Source organism: Bos taurus, chromosome 7, assembly GCF_002263795.3.
Source record: "Bos taurus isolate L1 Dominette 01449 registration number 42190680 breed Hereford chromosome 7, ARS-UCD2.0, whole genome shotgun sequence".
NCBI lineage: Eukaryota > Metazoa > Chordata > Mammalia > Artiodactyla > Bovidae > Bos > Bos taurus.
In genome coordinates, this window is record NC_037334.1 from 8139492 (window position 1) to 8162675 (window position 23184).

Below are 23184 nucleotides of genomic sequence, written 5' to 3' on the forward strand. Positions count from 1 at the left end.
TTTTATGACCTGCTTTGTCTCCACTGAGTAAGTTTTCTCCATCCATCCATTTACACCTTACTCATTCTTTATAAAACTTCTAATTACACAGGTCAAAATCCGTGTTGTCTGTTTAGGAGTACTCACTGTGTGCCAGATACTCTCTTAAGCACTTAATTTAAAAATTAAAAAAAATTTTTTTTTGTTGGTATTATGTCTTTACTTTTTATTGGAGTATAATTGTTTTATGATATATTAATTTCTGCTGTGTAATAAAGTGAATCAGCTATATGTATATATATCCCCTCTGTCTTGAACCTCCTCTCACTCTCTTAAGCACTTTATTTTATTTAGGTTTATTTACTTTTAACTGGTTGGAGAAGGCAATGGCACCCCACTCCAGTACTCTTGCCTGGAAAATCCCATGGATGGAGGAGCCTGGTGGGCTGCGGTTCATGGGGTCCCTGGGAGTCAAATACGACTGAGGGACTTCACTTTCCCTTTTCAGGATAACTATTTTACATTTATATTGTGTTGGTGTCTGCCATATATCAATATTAATTAACCATTGTTGTTCAATTGCTCAGTTGTGTCCAACTCTGTGTGACTCCATGAACTTCCGCATGCCTGACTTTTCTGTCCTTCACTATCTCCCTGAGTTTGCTCAAACTCATTTCCGTCGAGTTGGTGATGACAACCAACAGTCTCATCCTTGCCTGCCCTTCTCCTCTTGCCTTCAATCTTTTCCAGCATCAGGGTCTTTTCCAATGAATCAGCTCTTCGCATCAGGTGGCCAAAGCAATGAATCAGCCATAGGTATGTCTCTTCCCTCGTGAACCTCCCACTTACCCCCTTAAACATTTTAAGTGGATTATCCCACTTAATTCTAATAGCCCTGTGAGGTAAAAACTGGTATTAAGAACATTTTTTAAAAATTTTATTTTATTTTTAAACTTTACATAATTGTATTAGTTTTGCCAAATATCAAAATGAATCCGCCACAGGTATACATGTGTTCCCCATCCTGAACCCTCCTCCCTCCTCCCTCCCCATACCATCCCTCTGGGTCGTCCCAGTGCACTAGCCCCAAGCATCCAGTATCGTGCATCGAACGAACCTGGACTGGCATCTCATTTCTTACATGACATTTTACATGTTTCAATGTCATTCTCCCAAATCTTCCCACCCTCTCCCTCTCCCACAGAGTCCATAAGACTGTTCTATACATCAGTGTTTCAAAAATATGGAACGCTTCACGAATTTGCGTGTCATCCTTGCGCAGGGGCCATGCTAATCTTCTCTGTATCGTTCCAATTTTAGTATATGTGCTGCCGAAGCGAGCACTTAAGAACATTTTAAAAATGGAAATATAGTTGACATACATGTATTATTTTCAGGTGTACAACATAATGGTTCAACATTTATATCCATTGCAAAATGATCACTACAGTAAGTCTAATTACCATCTGATTATGGCCATTTTACATTTTGGGGAAGCTGAGGTACAGAGAGATTAAATAAGTTGGTCAAGGTTTCTCAATGAGTGCTTGGCAGCACCAGAGTTTGAACTAATTTCTGACTTCAGTATCCATGTTCTTCACTACTTCCTGCAGAATAAAAGGATGAGGGATAAAGCTGGAAAATTAGGCAGGGGTTTCCCAGAGCAAGACAGGTCTGCCCTTTCCAGGCCACACTGACAATCAGAGCTCAACCCAGAACACAGGGATCAGTACACCTCAAGGTACATGCTTGCATGCTCAGTCGTGTCCTATTCTTTGCGACCCCATATACTGTAGCATGCTAGGCTCCTCTGTCCATGGGGTTTCCCAGGCAAAAATACTGGAATGGGTTGCCATTTCCTCCTCCAGGGGACCTTCTTGTCCGAGGGATCGAACCTGCGTCTCCTGAATTGGCAGGCAGATTCTTTACCACTGAGCCACCTGGAAGCCATCATGGTAGCTCTCACCAAATAGGAATGTGATGGTTTGCAGGAACATGTAAGGGTTGAGTCAGAAGGTGACACAGGTGATGAACTGGGGGAGATGGGAGCAGATAGTGGCTTAGTGGTGCATGGCTATGTCTCTGGAGGAAAGAGACAAAAGGGGCTCTGGACTTCTACTAACACAAGGTGGGAACTAAAATAAATAATGTTTTAAAAAGTATATTATTTAGAAAATGTTTGACTGTTGTAACTGGCTTAAGAAATAGAAGATCATTGGGAACGCCACTCAATATTCTGTTGTTGTTCAGTTGCTAAGTTATGTCCGACTCGTTGCAACCCCATGGACTCTAGCTAGCCAGGCTCCTCTGCCCATGGGATTTCCCAGGTAAGGATACTGAAGTGGGTTGCCATTTCCTTCTCCAGGGTATCTTTCCAACCCAGGGATCGAACCGGTGTCTCCTGCATTGGCAGGTGGATTCTTTACCACTGAACCATCTGGGAAATCCTGAAAAAGAGTGGATATGTGTATATGTATTACCGAGTCACTTGGCTGTATACCTGAAACTAACGCAACATTGTAAATCAACTATAAAAAAGTGTAAAAACATCAAAATATTAGATAAAAACTTTACTTCTTGTGTTTTGTACTTACCAATTTTTTTTTTAATATTTATAATGTATTTGTTGTTTTGACCAAGTAAGTGCAGATAAAAATAATTGTGGGGCTTCCCCGGTGGCGCAGTGGTAAAGAATCTGTCTGAAATGCAAGAGATGTGGGTTCAATCCCTGGGTGAGGAAGATCCCCTGGAGAAAGAAGTGGCAACCCACTGCAGTATTCTTGTTCGGCAAAACCCATGGACAGAGAAGCCTGGCAGGCTACCGTGCTGGGATTGCAAAGAGTCAGACAGGACTGAGCATGCACACACTGTTACACTGGGTCTCCATGTTTTTATTTATTTTTAGTATATAATATATTTATTTTACTTTGTGGTAAGTGAGCCTTTCTTTAGCTGCAAGAAGGAATTCAAGCATCACTTTGTAGCTTTCTAATCATCTTTCCTGTCGCTAATACTATTCCTGAATATTTAGTGAGAACATTTTAGTCGCTGTTGTTCAGTCGCTAAGTCATATCCAACTCTTTGTGACCCCATGGACTGCAGCACGCCAGGCTTCCCTCTCCTTCACTATCTCCTGGAGTCTGCTCAAACTCATGTCCATTGAACTGATGATGTGATTCAACCATCTCATCCTCTGCTGCCAAATTTTTCTCCTGCCCTCAATCTTTCCCAGCACCAGAGTCTTTTCCAGTGAATTGGCTCTTCTCATCAGGTGGCCAAAAAATTGGAGCTTCAACTTCAGTACCAGTCCTTCCAATGAGTATTCAGGATTGATTTCCTTTAGGGTTAACAGGTTTGATCTCCTTGCAGTCCAAGGGGCTCTCAAGAGTCTTCTTCAACACCACCATTCAAAAACCATCAGTTCTTTGGTGTTCAGCCTTCTTTATGATCCAACGCTCACATCCTTACATGACTACCAGAAAAATCATATTTTTGACTATATGGACCTTTGTTGGCAAAGTGATGCCTCTGCTTTTTTTTTTTTTTTAATGAGACCATACTAGGATCCTATGAATGGAAACTTTCAAAGGGGAAAAAACTCATTAAAAATCAATATAAGCAAAATTGAATTAAATCTGTCAAATACTAAACAAACAAATAAATAAATGTTTTAATAAAATTGAATTTACCACCAAGTTACTGTGATACAAATTTGGTCACTGTCTAATTATTGTGATGCCAAGTAATCATGCATGAATAGTCCTGTGTGATTGGAAAGTCAGAGAAGAGTTCTCAGTGTCCAGAGGACAGTAAGGAAGCCCATCAGATCTGGACTGTTTTCTCTTTTGTAGCCTCAAGAATGGGTCACTTTGCCAAAAGCCTTCCCTGTTAGTCAAGCAATCTGTGTTTTTTTAAAAACCTATAATCTAACTAATACAGAATTTGGTACCAGGATAAAAGTATTTTCTTAAGAGAACCCCAAATTTATGACACTGCCTTGGCATGTGTGCATGTGTGCTTGTTCAGTTGCTCACTCATATCTGACTCTTGTGACCCCACGGACTGTAGCCCAACAGGCTCCTCTGTACATGGGATTATCTTGGCAAGAATACTGGAACGGGTTGCCATTTCCTCCTCCAAAGGTTCTTCCCGATTCAGGGATTGAAACTGTGTCTCCCACACTGATAGGTGGATTCTTTACCACTGAGCCACCTGGGAAGCCCTGGCTTGGTATAGTGATTCTTAATGGTATAATGATTTTTGCTGCTGCTGCTGCTGCTAAGTTGCTTCAGTCGTGTCCAACTCTGTGCGACCCCATAGACTGCAGCCTACAAAGCTTCTCTGTCCATGGGATTCTCCAGGAAAGAACACAGGAGTGGGTTGCCATTTCCTTCTCCAGTGCATGAAAGTGGAAAGTGAAATCAGTGGCAATTCTACAAATTTACCCCTCCACCTGGGACATTTGACATAGCCTATGAATGTTTTAGATTGTCTTCATTTGGAGGGAGATGTTACTGGCATTCAGTGGGTCAAGGAGGCAGCTAAATATTCCACAATATATAGGACACATCCCAATACAAACCCAATACAAAGTAGTATTTGGCCCCAAATGTCAGCAGTACCATGATTGAGAAACCCTGGCTTAGCAGTACGTGACAAGGGTGCATGTTCACATGCTGGAAAGCTAGTCATTCATGTGCTACTGTGATAAAAACATTTGGTAAGACTGTTCATTACAATGTATACAGAGCCTGGGGATCTAAAGGAAATGTTTTTTGAAAAATTTAAAATGTTGGAGTGTGTGGACTCCTTGCTGCTGTCAGCGTGTGTTCGTGCTCAGTTGTGTCTGACTCTTTGCGACCTCATGGACTGTAGCCCATCAAAAGTTCCTCTGTCCATGGGGATTCTCCAGGCATGAATACTGCAGTGGTTGCTGCTTCCCTCTCCAGGGCATCTTCCCTACCCAGGGATTGAACCCACGTCTCCTGCATTGGCAGGCAGGTTCTTTACCACTGAACCACCAGTGTTTATTATACATTTATTTTCATGTATTTATATGCTTTTTCTGCCTTTAAAAGAAATGAAAAAGAAAACATTTTTGTGGGTCCCTCCTTTAGTGTCTGCTGTGGCAGTGCAGAAGCTGGCCCTGGGGAGTTGGCAGCAGGGATGGAATGCATTTCAAACACTGGTGTGCATCAGACTTACGATAAATGCAAATTCCTAGACCTCGCCTCCTGAGATTCAGATTCTCTAGGTCTGGAGTGTGGCCTAGGAATCTGCATCTTTGGCAGGCACTGTAGGTATTCTTATGCAAATGATACCTGGACAGTTCTTGGGAAGCAGTGCAGAATCTCCTTGTGAGGACATCCCCACACATTTAAAAGTCCAGACTTAACCCCTCACTTGTTAGATGGCATTTTAAGTCTTTTTGTGCGTGCTCAGTCACTAAGTCATGTCCAACTTTTTTGTGACCCCCATGGACTGTAGCCCATCAGGCTCCTCTGTCCAGAGTATTTTCCAGGTAGGAATACTGGAGCGTGTTGCTATTTCCTCCTCCAGGGGATCTTCCCAACCCAGGGATTGAACCTGCGTCTCCTGTGTCTCCTACATTGGCAGGTGGGTTCTTTTACTATTGAGTCACCATTGCTTTATTTCTTTAACTCTAACATGGGGTTGAGGACACTTACTTTTAGTATCATTGAGAGGCCTCCTGGGTGCCTAGGACTCGACTTAGGAGCACCAGCTGAAATATGAGCTCTAAAGCAACCTAGAGAGTTGTGCAAAAAATGCTTTCAGGGAACATTGGGTGAGCTGAGGTGACAAACTGGGGCTATGTTGTTTAGGATGAGGGTTGCAGGTGGCAACCCAGAGGATAAAGCATCATATGCAAGGGGAATATTCGCATCCCCATGTGATGTCTCTGGGAGAAGATGGATGGACAAAGACACAGACAAAGGGGACAGTCCCCAGGCTCAGGAAGAACCCCTGAGAGGCTCAGAAGTCAGAAGAGTGATGATGGCTCTATGCCTCAGGAGATTGAGGGGAGTGTTTCAACAGACTCCCTTTCTCTTTGACTTTGACCATTAGGGAAGGAGAGGAGATAGAGACATCAATTCCCCCAGTATCTGCATGGTGAAGGGCTTCCCAGGCTTTGTGGTAAAGAATCCATCTGCCAATGCAAGAGATGCGGGTTTCATCCCTAGGTCAGGAAGATCCCCTGGAGAAGGAAATGGCAACTCACTCCAGTATCCTTGCCTGGGAAATCCCATGGATAGAAGAGCCCGGTGGGCTATAGTCCATGCAGTCGCAAGAGAGTCAAACATGACTTAGCGACTAAACAACAACCCTTAATAATATATTGTTCAATGAAAGTATATTAGACATTAATGTGAGCTATTACTATTGAACTCAAGGCCAACAGCGCCATAACTTGTGCCTTAAGGGAGCTTGTGTAACACATGCATTTTCTCTGTAAGGCACGTGCCAGCTTTCTTGCACTTAGGGTCACCATACGGCATTTTGGCATGACAGGGGCAATTTGAAACAGTGAAACTGGCAACAAAAAGCACTCACACACATACACACACAAATGTGTCATAAATTGGACTCAAAAGGGACGCTTGTTTAAGGATGAGACCTAAAACAGAAATGCAGAGTGTTGCCTTGTTGGACTCTCTGGGACTGTGAGGTCCAGACACAAAAAAATTTTTTTCCTGTTCTTTACATACCTGCAAATAACCCAGAAAGCACCACATATACTGGGGGTTAGGAGCAAATTTTAGTGAGTTGGGTTAATTCACGAATACAGAATCTTTGAATAATGGAGATCAATGGTCATTTCTTTGTTAAAATTCCTTCAAATCATGTGTGCTGCTTCCTGTTGGCGTCTGAATGGGTATATGGAGGGGGTGCCTGAAGAACAATCCTAGGGAAACTGGAGCCCCAGGGAACCCCAGGAGGCCCCTGACTGTGAAGTCCCTCTTGAGATAAGGGAGCTGACTGTGATGCCCAAGGACTCTTGAGTAGTTACTTCTGGTTTGAATCCCCTGCCCCTGCTCCTCAGCTGAGCACACAACTCTCCCTTTTTTCTTGGGTATTTCCCTGTCAAGTGAGCATAATTTGCTCCACCTCCACTTGGTTGTTAGGGTGAGCCCATGGATGTCTGTAGCCTGGAGCAAGAGAGAAAGAACATGGACTCAGATCCAGGTTTAAATCCTGCTTTGTCCTTTGCTGGCTCTATGATCCTGGGCAAATAATTTCACCTTCCTGAACTTTGTTTCCTTCTCTGTAAAATGTTGGCTGGGCTCAGTTGTGTCCAAGGGGCTATGCCCAAAAGATTGTATTTGTGATGGTCATTCTTAGCCTATGCACGGTCAGTTTCATGAGAGAGGGATCATGTGTGTCTTGGTCCTTGCTGTACAGTCTCTGGCATGAAGCAGTTGCTTGCGAAGTATTTGTGGCTTGAATGAACACCCCTTATTCTGTGTCTACCACACCCTGAAATCTTCCTGTGAGAGCAGATGATTATCACAGCTTAGTGTGAGTAGTTCTGTGATGGGAGGGTGTCCAAAAGAACACAGAAGAGAAACTGAGCTATGCCTGAATGAGTGGGTGCAATCAGGTGGGCTTCCTGTAGGAGGCCACCCTAGAGCTGCAGTATATCTATGGCTGATTCATGTTGAGGTTTGACAGAAAACAGCAAAACTCTGTAAAGCAATTATCCTTCAATAAAAAATGAATTAATAATAATAATAAAAAGGATGACACAAGTTGCACTCCATCAACTTGTAAGTTCCTTGAGAGCAGAGACTATGTAAACCTTGCTCACTGCTTCACTCTCAGTGCCTGGCTCAGAACCTGGCACTTCCCAATGCCCCCCCCCCCCCCCAATATTCTTTTTTTTAAAATTTATTTTTAATTGGAGGATAATTGCTTCACAATGTTGTGTTGTTTTCTGCTGTACAACAACGTGAATCAGCTGTAAGTATACAATATATCCCCTGTCTCCTGAGCATCCTTTCTACACCCCCCCATCCCACTTCTCTAGGTTATCACAGAGCACTGAGCTCCCTTTGTTACACAGCAGCTTCCCACTAGCTATCTGTTTTGCACGTGTTATTGTGTATATTTCACTGCTACTCTCTCAGTTCATCCCACCCTCTCCTTCCCCTACTGTGTCCACAAGTCTAGAACCTGGCACTTTATAAGGGCTTAATAAGTGAATGAAGGAGGCTGTAAAATTTGGAGAAGCAATATCCACCGCCCTCCCCCTGCCCCGCCCCCCTCCCTGGTAAATGGAGATAAGGGCAATGGAAAGCAGGGAGGGCTGAATTGGACCTCCCTATGGGCTTCCCTTGTGGCTCAGCTGGTAAAGAATCTGCCTGCAATGCGGGAGACCTGGGTTCAATCCTTGGGTTGGGAAGATTCCCCTGGAGAAGGGAATAGCTGCCCACTCCAGTATTCTGGCCTGGAGTATTCCATGGACTGTATGGGGTCACAAAGAGCTGGACACTCACTGAGTGACTTTCATTTTATGGAGTTGCTTGGGGTCTGGGAAAATAAACAGCCTCCACTAGATAGAGCTCCAGAGGAGGAAGTTATATCCCTGAGTGTGTGTTTTGTCCATAAAGGCAGAATCCCAGTTCTGCTTAGAGAGCAAGCTGTAGAGTCAAGTATTAAAATTCCAGTTCTTCTAATGACTAGCTGTGTGACTTCTGGCATCTTCTTAACCTCATTGTGTTTCACTTTCCTCAAGTGTAAAATGGGAATAATAATTCATTTGCAGTTAAGGATGTTTTATATACAGTCACCATTCTCCTATTCCCTTACAACAAGCCTCCAAAGTTAATGCTACAATTCTACATTTTACAGGCTTGGAGACACTGAGGCCAGAGACAAGTAGTGACTTGACTAAGGCCACATAATCTGAAATTGGGGAGCCGGGATTTGAACCCCCAAAATACAGTGGCCAAATCCATCCTATCATTAATAACTTCCAGGATGCATAGCCTATAACGTGCTGTAGATTAAGTGATCAGCTGGCTCAGATGGTAAAGACTCTGTGCACAAAGCAGGAGACCCATGTTCCATCCCTGGGCCGGGAAGACCCCCAACCCACTCCAGGACTCTTGCCTGGGAGATCCCCTGGACAGAGGAACATGGCTGGCTACAGTCCATGGGGTCGTGAGAGTTGGACTCGACTTAGCGACTAAACCACCACCAGAACCACGAGCCTAATAAGTGGTAATTATGCATTCTCGTTTTTAATTATAATTCTGCTAGAGGGCGCTCTGAGGGCGAAGGGGGTCAGGAGAGAGGGAGGGCCACTGGGCTGAGGCCTGTTGGGGCAGGGGTTCGCCTGTCACTTGGTGATAGCGGTGTTGGACTTCACGCGCGGCGGCGTGCGTGGGTCCCAGTCATTAACAAGGCGCTGCGCTTGCTCGTAGCACACCTGCGGGTGCCGCTGGCGGAGGCGCAGGCGCACCACGCTGTAGTCTACATTGTGCCCGATCTTCTTGCAGTTGAAGCTCCAGGTGAGCTTCTTGCGCATGGAGAGCAGCTCATCCAGGTTCTTTTCCACGTGCGAGATGTGGCGCTGCAGCTTGTCAGTGCCCTGGACACGAGGAGGGGCAGTGTTGGGAGACAGGTGAGCCAGAGCGTGGTGCTGTCTAGGATGGGCGGGCACACCTGGGCCAGGCATGCGTGTAAAAGGACGACAGCTGAAGAGGGCATGGGCCTCAGGTTGGGGGGGCGCACATCTGAGTCACGTGTGCGTGTGGAAGGACCTCGCCTGGGTAGGAGCACCCCTAGGAGGGGAGAGCCTAGAATGGGGTTGGGGGTTACACACCTGGGCCTGAATGTACTTGGAAAAGAACCTGTGACAGGGCGTGTATGAAGAAGGGGACGCTCATGAAGGTGAGGGGAGGGGCAGACCTTGGATAGAAGTAGGGCAGAGACTGGGGGAATTTATTTGAGATGGGTCTGAGTATTAAGCTTCCCAGGTGGCTCAGTGGTAAAGAATCCGCCTGCCAATGCAAGAGATGCAGGAGACCCAGGTTCCATCCCTGGGATGGGAAGATCCCCTGGAGGAGGAAATGGCAACCCACTCCTTGTGGGTATTCTTGTCTGGAAAATCCCATGGACAGAGGAGCCTGGTGGGCTGCACCCATAGGGTAGCAAAGAGTTGGACTCTACTGAGCACGCTGCACACGTGGGTACTGAAGGCATCTTCCTGGGGGCGGGGGGAGCTGAAGGACTCACAGACCTGGGTCAGGTGTCTCACCTGGGCTGTGTGCTTGAGAAAGGAGTCTTACCAGGGCAGGGCCTGGCGGGAGGGACTGAGAGGGGCTTACCTGGGCGAGGCGTGCGGCCTCCGGAAGTTGGGTGCCCACATGTCTCTGATACATGCGAACCAGAGGTCTGTCCAGTTTCTCTCGAGTCTCCAGGTGACTTTTGGACAGAGGACCCTGGCGGAGTGCGGTGTGCAGAGCCATGAGGTTTGACCTCCCGGACGCCCCTGGCCGCATCCCCGCAGACCCTTTCCCCCAAACCTACCTTGATGAGGCCTCGGGTGATGTACATCTCCTGGTTAAATTTCGTGCACCGGTGGATCGTTCCCCTCATGAGTCCTAAGGTCATGTTCAGTCTATCCTGGGTGGGTGGGAGCACAGCGCGGAATCACACCAGCTTCGGGTCCCTTCTCTGCCTACGTCCCTCCACCCCCACCCCCCCATACTATAGCATTCTAGACTCGAGCCGCCAACCAGGAGCGGCGCTAGCGGGGCGCACCTTCAGCTCCAAGGTCTCGCGCATTTTCTGCGCTAGCGAGGCGCACACGCGGTCGCTTATCTGCTGCTGTTGCTCTCGGATGTCCTCCTCGTTCTTTGCCATATCTAGCAAAGTGTCCTTGGACTCCATTAACAGTCGCTTGGCTTCGTACAGCGCCTTGGCGCACTCTGCAGGAGTTGGGGGGAGGTGTGTGTGTATGCGTGTGTTAGGCACTCAGTCATGTCTGACTGTTTGCGACCCCATGGAGTGTAGCCAGCCAGGCTCCTCTGGCCGTGAAGTGGGGGAGCAGTTGGGCACCAAGGGCACCCACTATACTGGACTCATTTCTGCGCGGTTTTACCTGGGGTATAGGTGCCCACAGGGTCTGGAGGCGGGGTTTTCAGGCCCTGTGTGCGCGGAGTGGGGACTCGGGAGATGTTCACCCAAGAGTGGCGGCCTGCCTGCTCCAGAACCTTGTCCAGTGGCTGGTTCATTAGCTCCACAGCTTGGAGCCTCTCCTTACAGCAGAAGACCAGAGCATCACGACAGGAGGCCAGGGTCTGGGAGCAAGGAAGGAGAGGCAGAGAAGGTCAATTGTAAGCTGGAAGATAGGGGAAAGTGACTGAAAGTGGGGCTTCCTAGGTGGCTCAGTGGTAAAGAATCCACTTGGAGATGCTTGTTTGATCCCTGGGTTGGAAAGATCCCGTGGAGAAGGAAATGACGACCCACTCTTGCCTGGAAAATCCATAGACAGTGAAGCCTGGTGGGTTTAGTCCATGGAGTTGAAAACGAGTTGAACATGATATAATGATTGAACAACAATAAACAAAAGTTCTCCAGCCAGGGATCGAACCTGCATCCCCTGCTTAACCACTGGACCACCAGGAAAGTCCCTATCTTTTTTTTTTTTTTTTTAATAAAACTGTATTGGAACATGGCCATGCTCATTCATGTACATATTGTTTCTGGCTATTTATGTACTCCACTGTCTAAATTAAGTATGATCTTCCTCAAGTTACAACAGGGTTACATCCCAGTAAACACATTGTAAGTTGAAAATATTATGTTGAAATGCATTTAATACACTTAACCTTATTGGATATCATAGCTTAGCCTAACTTACCTTAAATATGCTCAGAACACTTACATTAGTCTATAGTTGGACAAAATCATCTACTGCTGCTAAGCCGCTTCAGTCGTGTCCGACTCTGTGTGACCCGATAGACAGCAGCCCATCAGCCTCCCCCGTCCTTAGGATTCTCCAGGCAAGAACACTGGAGTGGGTAAGATCATCTAATACAAGGCCTATTTCCTAATAAAGTGTTTAATAGTTCATGTAATTTATCGAATACTGTACTTAAAGTGAAAAACAGAATGGTTGTACGGGCACAGAATAGCTAGAAAGGCATCAGTTATTTACCCAGTGGTTGACTGGGAACTGTGACTCACTGCTGCTGCCCAGATCAGGTGAGAGTATTGTACTGCATATTGCTAGCTCAGAAAAAGATAAAAATTCAAGATTAGAATTACAGTTTCTACTGAATGTGTATCATTTTGCACCAGAGGACCATCTATAATTGTGACAGAGATTGTATTGCACACAAAGCTTAAAAAATTAACTACCTGACTCTTTAAGAACAAGCTTTTGAAATTTGAAATGTCATATACACAGAATCATACAGAGTGTACTTTTACATCCAGCTTCTTTTGCTGAATATTATTTCTTTGGGATTCATCCATTTGGGTAAAAAATGGATATAAAGTCTTTCATTCATTAATTCAAATGTTCATTAAGCCCTTACTGTATTCTAGGAATTGTGCTAGGTTGCAGGGATGCCCTGGGGGAAAAGGACCCAGTTTCTGACCACAAGTGTGCAGATAAGATTGACTAGTGAGTGAATAAGAGAAATGGGGATTATCTGGAAGGATGGGATCAAAAGATTAATTTGGCTGTGCTGGGTGTTAGTGGAAGCATGCTAGTTCCCTGATCTGGGATCAAACCCATGCCCCTTGCAGTAGAAGTCTTAACCTGTGGACCACCAGGGAAGTACATATTTTCTATGAAAAATCTAGACAGCATATTAAAAAGCAGAGACATCACTTTGCCAACAAAGTGATAGTCAAAGCTATGGTTTTTCCAGTAGCCATGTAAGGATGTGAGAGTTGGACTTTAAAGAAGGCTGAACACCAGAGAATTGATGCTTTCAAATTGTGGTGCTGGAGAGGACTCTAGAGAGTCCCTTGGACTGCAAGGAGATCAAACCAGTCAATCCTAAAGGAAGTCAGTCCTATATTCATTGGAAGGACTGATGCTGAAGCTGAAGCTCCAATACTTTGGCCACCTGATGCAAAGGGCGACTAATTAGAAAAGATCCTGATGGTGGGAAAGATTGAGGACAGGAGGAGAAGGGGGCGGCAGAGGATGAGATGGTTGTACGTCATCACTGACTCAATGGACATGAATTTGAGCAATTTCTGGGGGACACTAGAGGACAGAGGAGCCTGGTGTGCTACAGTTCATAGGGCCTCGAAGAGGCATGATTTACTGACTGAATGACAACAACAAAAAATAGATGAAAATTAGCCACTTAAACCATTTTAAGTGTACAGTTCAGTAGCAGTTAAGTATATTCACAGTGTGTAACCATTACCACTGTCCATTTCCAGAACTTTTTATCATCCTAAGTAGATCTGTGTCCATTAAAGGATAATCCCCCATTTGTTCACTGTTGAGAGTGATCTGATGAAGAAAGAAATATTTATGATGTAGGAGAAGTGGGAGGAGGTGGGTATAGTAGATAGATGGAGTTATAGGTTGGTAGAGGAAAAATGAGAGAAATTCTCTTCTGTGGTTTCCATGCATTGGGGTCATTCTTTGAAAATGAAGAAAGAGCAGGGAGTTGGACAGATATGAAGGAAGAGAAGGTATGAAATAACTTGCACAGTGGGACAGCAAGTCTTCCAGAGACACATGTGAGATTTTTGGGAACCTTTTACTGTCAATTTGAGATTTAAGTTCATGATTTTAAGTTGAAAGGGCTTCCCTGGTGGCTCAGTGGTGAAAAGCCCACCTGCAGTGCAAGAGATGTGGCTCGATCCCTGGGTCAGGAAGATCCCCTGGAGAAGGAAATGACAACCCACTCCAGTATTCTTGCCTGGGAAGTCCTATGGACAGAGGAGCCTGGCAGGCTACAGTCCATGGGGTTGTCATAAAAACAATCGGACCAGATTTAGTGACTAAACAACACAACAACACTCTCTTGGGTTTCCCTCTGTCTGTCTTTTCCCACCCCCCTATTTCATTTTCTCTCTTGCAAGCCCTTCCCTACCAGGGCCACCTTCAGGGTCTTCTCCCTTGTCTGTTTCAGACTTACTTAAGGATTTTTCAGGATCACCAGATAAAGGAATATGACAGCAGCCTGGAGGTACAATATTGTTGTTGTTCAGTCCCCCAGTCATGTCTGACTCTTTGTGACTCCATAGACTGTAGCACACCAGGCCTCCCTGTCCCTCACCATCTCCCAAAGTTTGCCCAAGTTCATGTCCATTGGATCCTGGCAGGCTACAGTCCATGGGGTCACTGAGTCAGATACAAGGAGTGACTAAGTAAGTACACACAGCGCATGTCCATTGCATCGGAGGTATAATAAGTTGAGTGCAATTAAGGTTCAGCACCACGGACAGTGGCGCACCAGCTCCTAACTCCACCCACTTTCCCCTAACTCCACCCTCCCAACCCTGGCTGGTCCCTAATTTGAATGACCCTTTAATGTGAATTCCTTGAGGGCAAGGCCTGTTCACAACTTGTCCCACCTGCCAAACACAGTGCCTGGGACACCAGGGTATTGGATTAATATTTGTCAAATGGATAAGTCACAAGTGCATACAGGCTCCTTGAAACCTACTTTCATGTCTCCATTAGTGATATCATAAAGAAATCCTTGTTGCAAGAGTGAAGGATGCAGTGAGGGACCATCTCTGAATGGAGCTGATAAAGATGAACACATAATACAGAGTAAAGAGCTCAAGGCACCTGAGTTGAAACATGAGGAAGTTCTCACACTTCTGGGTACATATATAAAGGAAATCAGGAACTTGAAGGGAAATAACTCTCATGCACATTTTAGCATTATTTGTCAGTTGAGACATAGAAACAATCTAAATGTCTGTTGACAGATGAATGGATAAAGAAAATATGATATTACATATACACATATATATAAAATACAGTAATTTTCAGTAGTAGCAATAGTGAAAGTCGCTCGGTCATGTCTGACTCTTTGTGACCCCATACAGTCCATGGAATTCTCTAGGCTACTGGAGTGGGTAGCCTTTCCCTTCTCCAGAGGATCTTCCCGACCCAGGAATTGAACTGGGGTCTCCTGCATTGCAGGCAGATTCTTTACCAACTGAACTATCAGGGAAGCCAATTAGTAGTAGCGATATTTTTATATTAATACAATTACTATACTAATAATTGTACTATATAGCGGGACTTGCCTGCTGGTCCATGGTTAAGAATTCATCTGCCAATGTAGAGGACATGGGTTCCATTCCCGATCTGGGAAGATCCCACATGAAGTGGGGCAACTGAGCCCTTGTGCTGCAACTCCTGAAACTTTGAGCCACAACTGCTGAAGCCTGTGAACCTAGAGCCTGTGCTCTGCAACAAGAGAAGCCACAGCAATGAGAAGCCCGTGCACTGCAACTAGAGAGTAGCCCCACTCACTGCAACTTGAGAAAGCCCTTGTGCAGCAACAAGACCCAGCACAGCCAAAAATAAATATATTTTTTAAAAGAAATAAAAATACATACAAAATTTAAAATAGTAAATTTACCTCTCTAAATCTGGAGGAAAAATATATACCTGAACTGACTAGCTAGCTGACTGAACCACTGGCTAGCTCCATAACTTGGGTGAGGTCACATCTTTATGAGTTTCGAATTCCCCATCTCTAATGAGAATCATAGTTTCTATTTCACAGGAGGGTTTTAAGGACTTAACAACAGGACAGGGCGTGGCACAGAGGGGCGTGCTTAGTCACTCAGTCATGTCTGACTCTTTGAAACTGCATGGACTATAGCCCACCAGGCTTCTCTGTCCCTGGGATTCTCCAGACAAGAATACTGGAGTGGGTTGCCATTCCCTTCTCCAGGGGATCTTCCCAACCCAGAGATGGAACCTGTTTCTCCTGCATCACAGGTGGATTCTTTACCATCTGAGCCACTAGGGCACAGAGGCATTATTTTGAGGCCCAATTTCATCTCTCAGAGCTTCAGTCTTTCCATTTCCTAAAGTGGAAATACAGTGAATGTCAGGTCAGGGTGGGACAGGTGGGTGGCTTGAAGGATTTGCTGTTGCTACAATCCCCAAGGTTAAAGCTGTTTGCCCATTAGGCAGCCAAGGGTCCCCTCTAATCCCCTTAACCAGGCCCCAGGTGTCCCAAACCTTGAGCAAGGCCTCTGATTTTTCCATATCTGCCTCCATCTTCCTCTTCATGCTCTTTAGCTCCTCCTTTTCCCAGGTAAGCATACTGTCAGCTTTGTCAGAGATCTGGCAAACAAGGAGAGAATTTTTCACACTTGTGGGAGAGGGCTGGAGGGGAAGGAAAGCTCTTTTTCTAGAATAGTACAGAGTTTGCCAACCTTATAAACTCTGGGTTTGGGGAATGGAGTTGGGGGCATTCTCATGTTTTGGGGATCTCACTCTCTGAGAAGCATTTACCCTTTTAGGAAGCTCTCACCAGGGCTTCTCCGTGGCTCAGATGGTAAAGAATCCACCTATGATGCAGGAGACCCAAGTTAGATCCCTGGGTAGGGAAGATCTCCTGGAGAAAGGAATGGCAACCCACTCCAGTATTCTTGCCTGGAGAATTCCATGGACAGAGGAGACTGGTGAGCTATATATAGTCCACAGAGTCCTAAAGAGTTGGATGAGACTGGGTGACTAACTTTCACTTGGGGGAGGTCTTACCCTCTACAGAGCAGGGCTGGGGGCTTCTTCCTTTTACAGATAGGAGCCCAGTGAGCTGGGATGGAGATGACTTAACTTGGGGGGAGGTTATCATTGCTCTTTGGGGCTGAGGGGCTCCCCCTTCCTTGGTGATAGTCTTATCCTCTCTCCCAGGCTACAAGTGGAGGAGTCTCATCATAATGATGATGGGGTTTGCCCTTTTGAGGGCATATTGTCTGGATTTGGGGGCTGGGACTCGGAAACCCACCCTATGGGTGTGTGTGTGTGCGTGGGGTGGTCTCATATCTCCCCAGGGAGGCTGGAATATTGTCCCCTTTGGGGATGGCTGTCGAGGATTTCACTTTAGGGGAAGGATTTTACCAGGGCTGGGACTAGGGGTTCTCACTCTTTCCTCCTGGCTAGGGGTTTAGCTCTCAGGTACAGGTCTAAGGAGTCTGAGGGTCTCAGTCTTTAGGCAGAACCTGTCCCTCTTCTAATTCTAACCCTAACCCCTGTGAGGCCTGGGGTGGGGTTCTCATTCCCTGAGGCTGGGGGTGTTTTTGGTGCATGAATGTTCAGTTATGTCAGACTCCTTGCGATGTTATGAACTGCAGCCCACCAGGCTCCGCTGTCCATGGCAAGAATATTGAAGTGGGTTTCCATTTCCTCCCCCAGGGGATCTTCCTGACTGAGGGATGGAACCCATGTCTCTCCTGTATTGGCAGGTGGATTCTTTACCACTGAGCCACCTGGGAAGCCTAGGGGAGCGGGGAGTTGGTTAGGGTTTAAAAAAATATTATGAAGAGAATTATCTCTTGGGACTAGAACATCACTCACTACTCAGCTGGGGGCTTCTTGTGTGTTTTCAGTGGGGTTGGGGGGCTTGGGGCACTGAGGGTCTCATGCATGGGGGAGAGTTTCACCCTCTTGTCTAGGCTGGGAGTGGTAGATTTTACTTTTTGGTAAATCTAGCTTCTTGTCTGACTCAAGGGTCCCACCTTCTCTCCCTAGTAGGGAGACTGAGAGATATCTCCCTCTAGGGCAAGGTTTCCCTGGTGGTTCAGATGGTAAAGAATCTGCCTGCCATGCAGGAGACCAGTTTGATCCTTGGGTGGGGAAGACCCCCTGGAGGAGGGCATGGCTACCCATTTCAGTATTCTTGCCTGGAGAATCTCATGGACAGACGAGCCTGGCGGGCTACAGTCCATGGACTGGAGAAAGAGTCGGACATGACAGAATGACTAACACTTCTGGGGCAAGGGATTTGAGGATCGAATCCGTTTGGGAGGATCTCTGTCTCTGGGACTGGGAACCAAGGCATCTCATCTTGGGGTGGATTTGGGCCTGTGATGGGGGAGTGTTTCCTCTCTAGGGTGGATTTTGCCCACTCTGCGCATCTGGGAGCGGAGGCCTGAGTCTTTGCGGCTGGCCTGGGGCGGGGGTGGTCCCACCGTCTCAGATTTGGGCCGGTAGCCCCGCAGCTTGACGCTCTGCTGGTTAATCAGCAGTGCTTTGCGCACTTCGCTGAGTCTGCGGTCCGTAGCCTCGCGCTGGCGCTGCAGCAGCCGCAGCTGCCCATTGATCTGGTGCTGCGCGCGGCCAAGGCGGGCGGCGGTGAGGCGCGCCCCGCGAGCGTGAGCTTGCACCACCTCGGCGGTCTGCAGGGCCCGCGCGTCACGGTGCATGGGCAGCGGCAGGCGGGCATGCCAGGCAGGCGGCTTCATCTTGCTCTTCCACAGCGTAACGCCCTCGCCCGGCGGTGGCTTCTCCATGGTGCTGCCCCCTTTGAGCATCTCCACACGAAAGCGCCAGGGCAGAATGTAGGCGGCCCGGCAGAGGTGGTGCGCCACGTGTGGGTCCCGCACACTCTCGTTGGGTTGCCACATGGTCACCGCCTCTTGCCCGCAGCGGTCGGTCAGCTGGTGTGCCTCCTCTGCCAAGGCCCTGGTCGCCTCGCGCCATGCTGGATGCCCAACGCGCGTGTCCTGGCTGTGCTCCACCGGGGGTATCAACACGGGCATGATCCCTGTTTGGTGTCCTGGCCTGGCCTGAGATCCTTGCCTGGGGGGCAGCGACCCCCCTCAACGACATGCAACTCCTTCCTGGCCTGAGAAGTTTGTGAAACAGAGCACTCTTGACTATGACGACCAACCGTGGAAACGGCATAGGCGGAGTTCCAAAAGTGGGGGAGGGGAAAGGCTACAGGGAGGGGCTGGATGGAATCTTTGGTTTGGAGCTAGGCAGAGACAACTTGGAATCCTGGCTCCTTGAGAAAGGTTCTACCATATCGAGCCCAGCTCTCCCTGTTGCTCCTTACCCTACATGGATGAGGCGGCTCTGTTGTTCCGGCTCTGTTGTTCAGTCGCCAAGTTGTGTCCGACTCTTTGTGACCCCACGAGCTGCAGCACACCAGGCTTCTCTGTCTATCATTGTCTCTTTGAATTTGCTCAAACTCATGTCCTTTGAGTCAGTGATGCCATCCAAACACCTCCAGTTCTGAGGACGGTGCTAAGGTTTCTCCCACTTCAGACCTTTGGATTTGTTGTTCCTTCTGTGTGGCATACTCCTTTCCACCTTCTTCCCATGGTTGGCTCCTTTTCAGTCTTCGGAACCCAGCTTTATCTATCAGTCCATCCATCTAGGTTGTGCCAGGTGTTTGTTGCTGCACATGGCCTTTTGTCTAGTTGTAGAGAGCAGGGGATTCCTCTTCAGGATGGCGCATGGGCTTCTCATTGCGGCGGCTTCTCTTGTTGTGGAGCACAGGCTCTAGGGCACGTGGGCTTCAGTAGTTGCTGCACTTGGGCTCAACAGTTGTGGCTCACAGGCCCTAGAGCGGGGGCTCAGTAGTTGTGGCTCAGGAGCTTAGCTGCTCCGAGGCATGTGGAATCTTCCTGGACCAGGGATCGAACCTGTGTACCCCTGCACTGGCAGGTAGATTCTTATCCACTGTACCACTAGGGAAGTCCAGAACCCAGCTTAAATAGCACTGTCTTAAAGGAGGCTTTCCTTAGTGCAGTATCTAAGACCTATTTTCTCATATCACTCAGGATTTTTAGTGCAAGCCACAGAAAAGGAACAGATGGTTTCACAGTCAGAATCATAGCAAAAGACATACAGAACAAAGACATACAGCGGCTCTGAAGGATACCATGGCTACTATTGCAGAAATCTCAGCTGTTGGTTGACTGTCCCCCAGAATGGCACTGCTACTACAGCCAGCGACTGAATCAGTTCTGTATAGCAACTGCTTTTTTTGCCCCTTTAGTTCCTAGGGTCCAAGGTGGCTGTGCGTAATTGCCTAACCCTGTGTCATTGCCTAAGCCATGGCCATGCCTGGACAGCAAAGGAAGCTAGGAAAATTGACTCCTGGCTGAACTTCCTGTTTCTATGGAGGAAGGAGGACTTTGTTTCCCACCAGGACCATATGATGTGGAATTCCTCCAACACAGGAAGCACGTTGGAGTCTGGGGAAGAAGAAGAGACAACTGCCTTCACCCCCTCCCCCACAATTCTCCATCACATCACCTTCCCCGCCCCCGCCCCCTCCCCCTTCAAGCCGTGGCATCTTTACCTGGGCAACTGATAGGCACCTCAAACTCAACAGGTCCAAAACCACATTGTTTTTCATTTTAATTTTTAAAAACTTTAATTGAAGGATAATTGCTTTACAATGTTGAGTTGGTTTCTGCCATACAACAATGTGAATTAGCCACAAGCATACATATGTCCCCTTGCACTGAACCTCCCTCCCACTCCTACCTTATCCCACCCCTGTAGATTGTCACAGAGCACCAGGTTGAGCTCCCTGTTGTTATACAGCAACTTCCCACTGGCTATTTATTTACATTTGGTAATGTATATGTTGCAATGCTACTCTCTCAATTTGTCCCACCCTCTCTTCCCTCCCCCACACAAGTCTGTTTCCTATGTCTATTTCTATTCCTGCCCTGCAAATAGGTTCATCAGTACTATTTTGCTAGCTTCCCTATAAATGTGTTAGTATACAATATTTTTTTTCTTTCTGACTTACTTCACTCTGAGGTGGCTCTAGGTTCATCACCTTACTAGAACTGACTCAAATTCATTCCTTTTTATGGCTGAGTAATATTCCACCATGTATATGTACCACATCTTCTTTATCCATTCATCTGTTGATGCACATCTAGGTTGCTTCCATGTCCTGGCTGTTCTAAAGAGTGCTGCTGAGATAGGGGCAAGATAAAAGCCCCAAATTAAAGTCACAACCTTTTGTTTTCCATCCTGTTATCTTGTTTTAACAGCTGTAGCTCATCAATCACTGCTTTTGCTTCTGTGATCTTGCTTGCTTGTTGCATCCATGGGAACTTGGGCTACTCGGGGAGGGGAGGGACCTGAGCTGTTTGAGTGGGAACTTTATGGTGTATAGAAGATACCCAGAACAAAGCTGGGGCACTCAGCCTTTGGAGATGACTGTGCTGGGCCAGCACAGGTACTGAATAAAACCCTGCTGTTCCGCACCTTTGAATGCCACTTATCTTCTTCCACTGCCATGGTTTCTATAACACTGCAATGAACATTGAGGTACATGTGTCTTTTTGAATTATCAAAACCACACATTTGATGAATATTTCTGATCTTTTTCCTCTACTAGTGTTCCTTGACTTGATACTTGCCCACTATCCACCCCAGTTGCTCATGTTAAAAACTTAGTAAGCTTCCTTAATTTTTTTGTGTCCACATGCAATCCACCAACAGGTTTTGCATGTCCTACCTTCAAAACTTACCTCCAATATGATTATTTTTTCTCCATTGCTACCAGCAGCATTCTTATTCTCATTCACACCATCAGTTCTCAGTCACCTGGTCTCCCTGCCTCTCCCCCTTGCCTTCCTAAATTCATTCTCCACACCACAGTCAGCACTCTGTTTTAAACTAGAGCACATCTGTTGTTGTTCAGTTGCTAAGTCATGTCTGACTCTTTGGGACCCCACACTGTGGTGACCCAAGGATGAAAGAGCAGATAAAACCAAGGAAAGTCTTGGAATGAAGGAATGGAAAAACCAGACCCTTATTGTCCTTCCCTCCCCCATGTTGCAACTATTAACAGATTCAGGTCCTCCTGAGCAGTATAACCTGTCTCCTCTCCTACCACATAGGGAGAAGGTATTTGCCTTATTCTTCCCCCGTCCAGTATATGTGTCCCATCCAATCAGCAAATGACTCAGAAGACCCCTGTCCTGTTCCTTGTACCCTGGCTATAAAAATGCACTAAGGACCCCTGTTCAACGTTGGTTCTCCCTTGAGCTGGCCCACTATTTTAACAGCATCTCCGACTCTAATAAATTTTATTTCCACTCATTTTGTCTCATGTGTGGAAATTCTTTTCCAACCCACCCCTGGACCATGCCACACACACTGTAGCCCACCAAGGCTCCTCTGCCCATGGGATTTCCCAGGCAAGAAGACTGGAGTGGGTTGCCATTTCTTTCTCCAGGGGATATTCATGACCCAGGGATCAAACCCGAGTCTCCTGCATTGGCAGGGGATTTCTTTTTTTTTTTTTTTAATTTATCTATTTATTTTTGGACGTGCTGGGTCTTGTGCGGGCTTTTCTCTAGTTGTAGTGAGTGGAGGCTACTCTTCATTGTGGTGCTTGGGTTTCTCATTGCTTTGGCTTCTCGTTGTGGAGCATGGGGTCTAGGGTGCATGGGCTTCAGTTGTTGCAGCTCCTGGGCTCTAGAGTACAGGTTCAATGGTTGTGGTTCACGGGCTTAGTTGCTCTGAGGCATGTGGGATCTTCCTGGACCAGGGATTGAACCTATGTCTCTTGCATTGGCAGGCGAATTTTTTAACCATTGAGCCACCTGTAAAGCCCAGAGCACATCACTTTCTTACTTAAAAACCCTTCAGTGAATCTCATTATGCGTGTGCATGTGCTAAGTCGCTTCAGTTGTGTCTGACTCTTTGAGACCCTATGGACTACAGCCCACCAGGCTCCTTTGTCTATAGGATTCTCCAGGCTAGGATATGGGAATTGCCAATATCTGGGGTGTCATGCCCTCCTCCAGGGGATCTTCCTGACCCAGGAACTTCTTATGTCTCTTGCTGTTACAGGGAGGAAACCAACTCTGCCTCCATGTTAGAAACTGTTTCTTTGACTTGCTTTTCATTGCTTTTGTTATCATAATCATATTACTGGCTTGCCTGGAGGACTCTGTCCCTCTACTTGACTGTAAACTAAAGTGCCTTTGTTCAGCTAGTGGAGAGATAGTTTGTCCCTGCCCACCTGTGAACAGAAGAAATTAACACATCCCTTCCAAAGGCTGGCCATTCCCTGGGAGATGTTTTGCAAGACTGGAGACCCTTTCACTTTACTTCCCCACTGCCTCTCCCTCTCTATTCTGCCTTTTGACTTTAGTTTCTCATTGCTTCTTTCTCTCTGATCTATAAGGGAACCTGGCATCCAGACGCCCCAAAGATGGTTATTTTGAGGCACTAGCCTGCCA

General features: G+C 46.8%; 1 protein-coding gene and 1 non-coding gene across 2 annotated transcripts; both read right to left on the reverse strand.

Moving 5' to 3' along the window:
* Positions 1–1216: 1216 nt before the first annotated feature.
* On the reverse strand, positions 1217–1323 carry LOC112447647 (U6 spliceosomal RNA). The gene has a single exon (XR_003035827.1). It is a non-coding gene; the product is annotated as a U6 spliceosomal RNA (small nuclear RNA).
* Positions 1324–9223: 7900 nt separating this feature from the next.
* Positions 9224–18841, reverse strand: CCDC105 (coiled-coil domain containing 105). The gene is given in 7 exon segments (NM_001046292.2): positions 9224–9592; positions 10332–10445; positions 10534–10629; positions 10768–10934; positions 11108–11306; positions 16196–16300; positions 18151–18841. Coding segments are annotated over 7 exon segments (1503 nt in total). The 5' UTR covers positions 18721–18841; the 3' UTR covers positions 9224–9340.
* Between the last annotated feature and the right edge of the window lie 4343 nt (positions 18842–23184).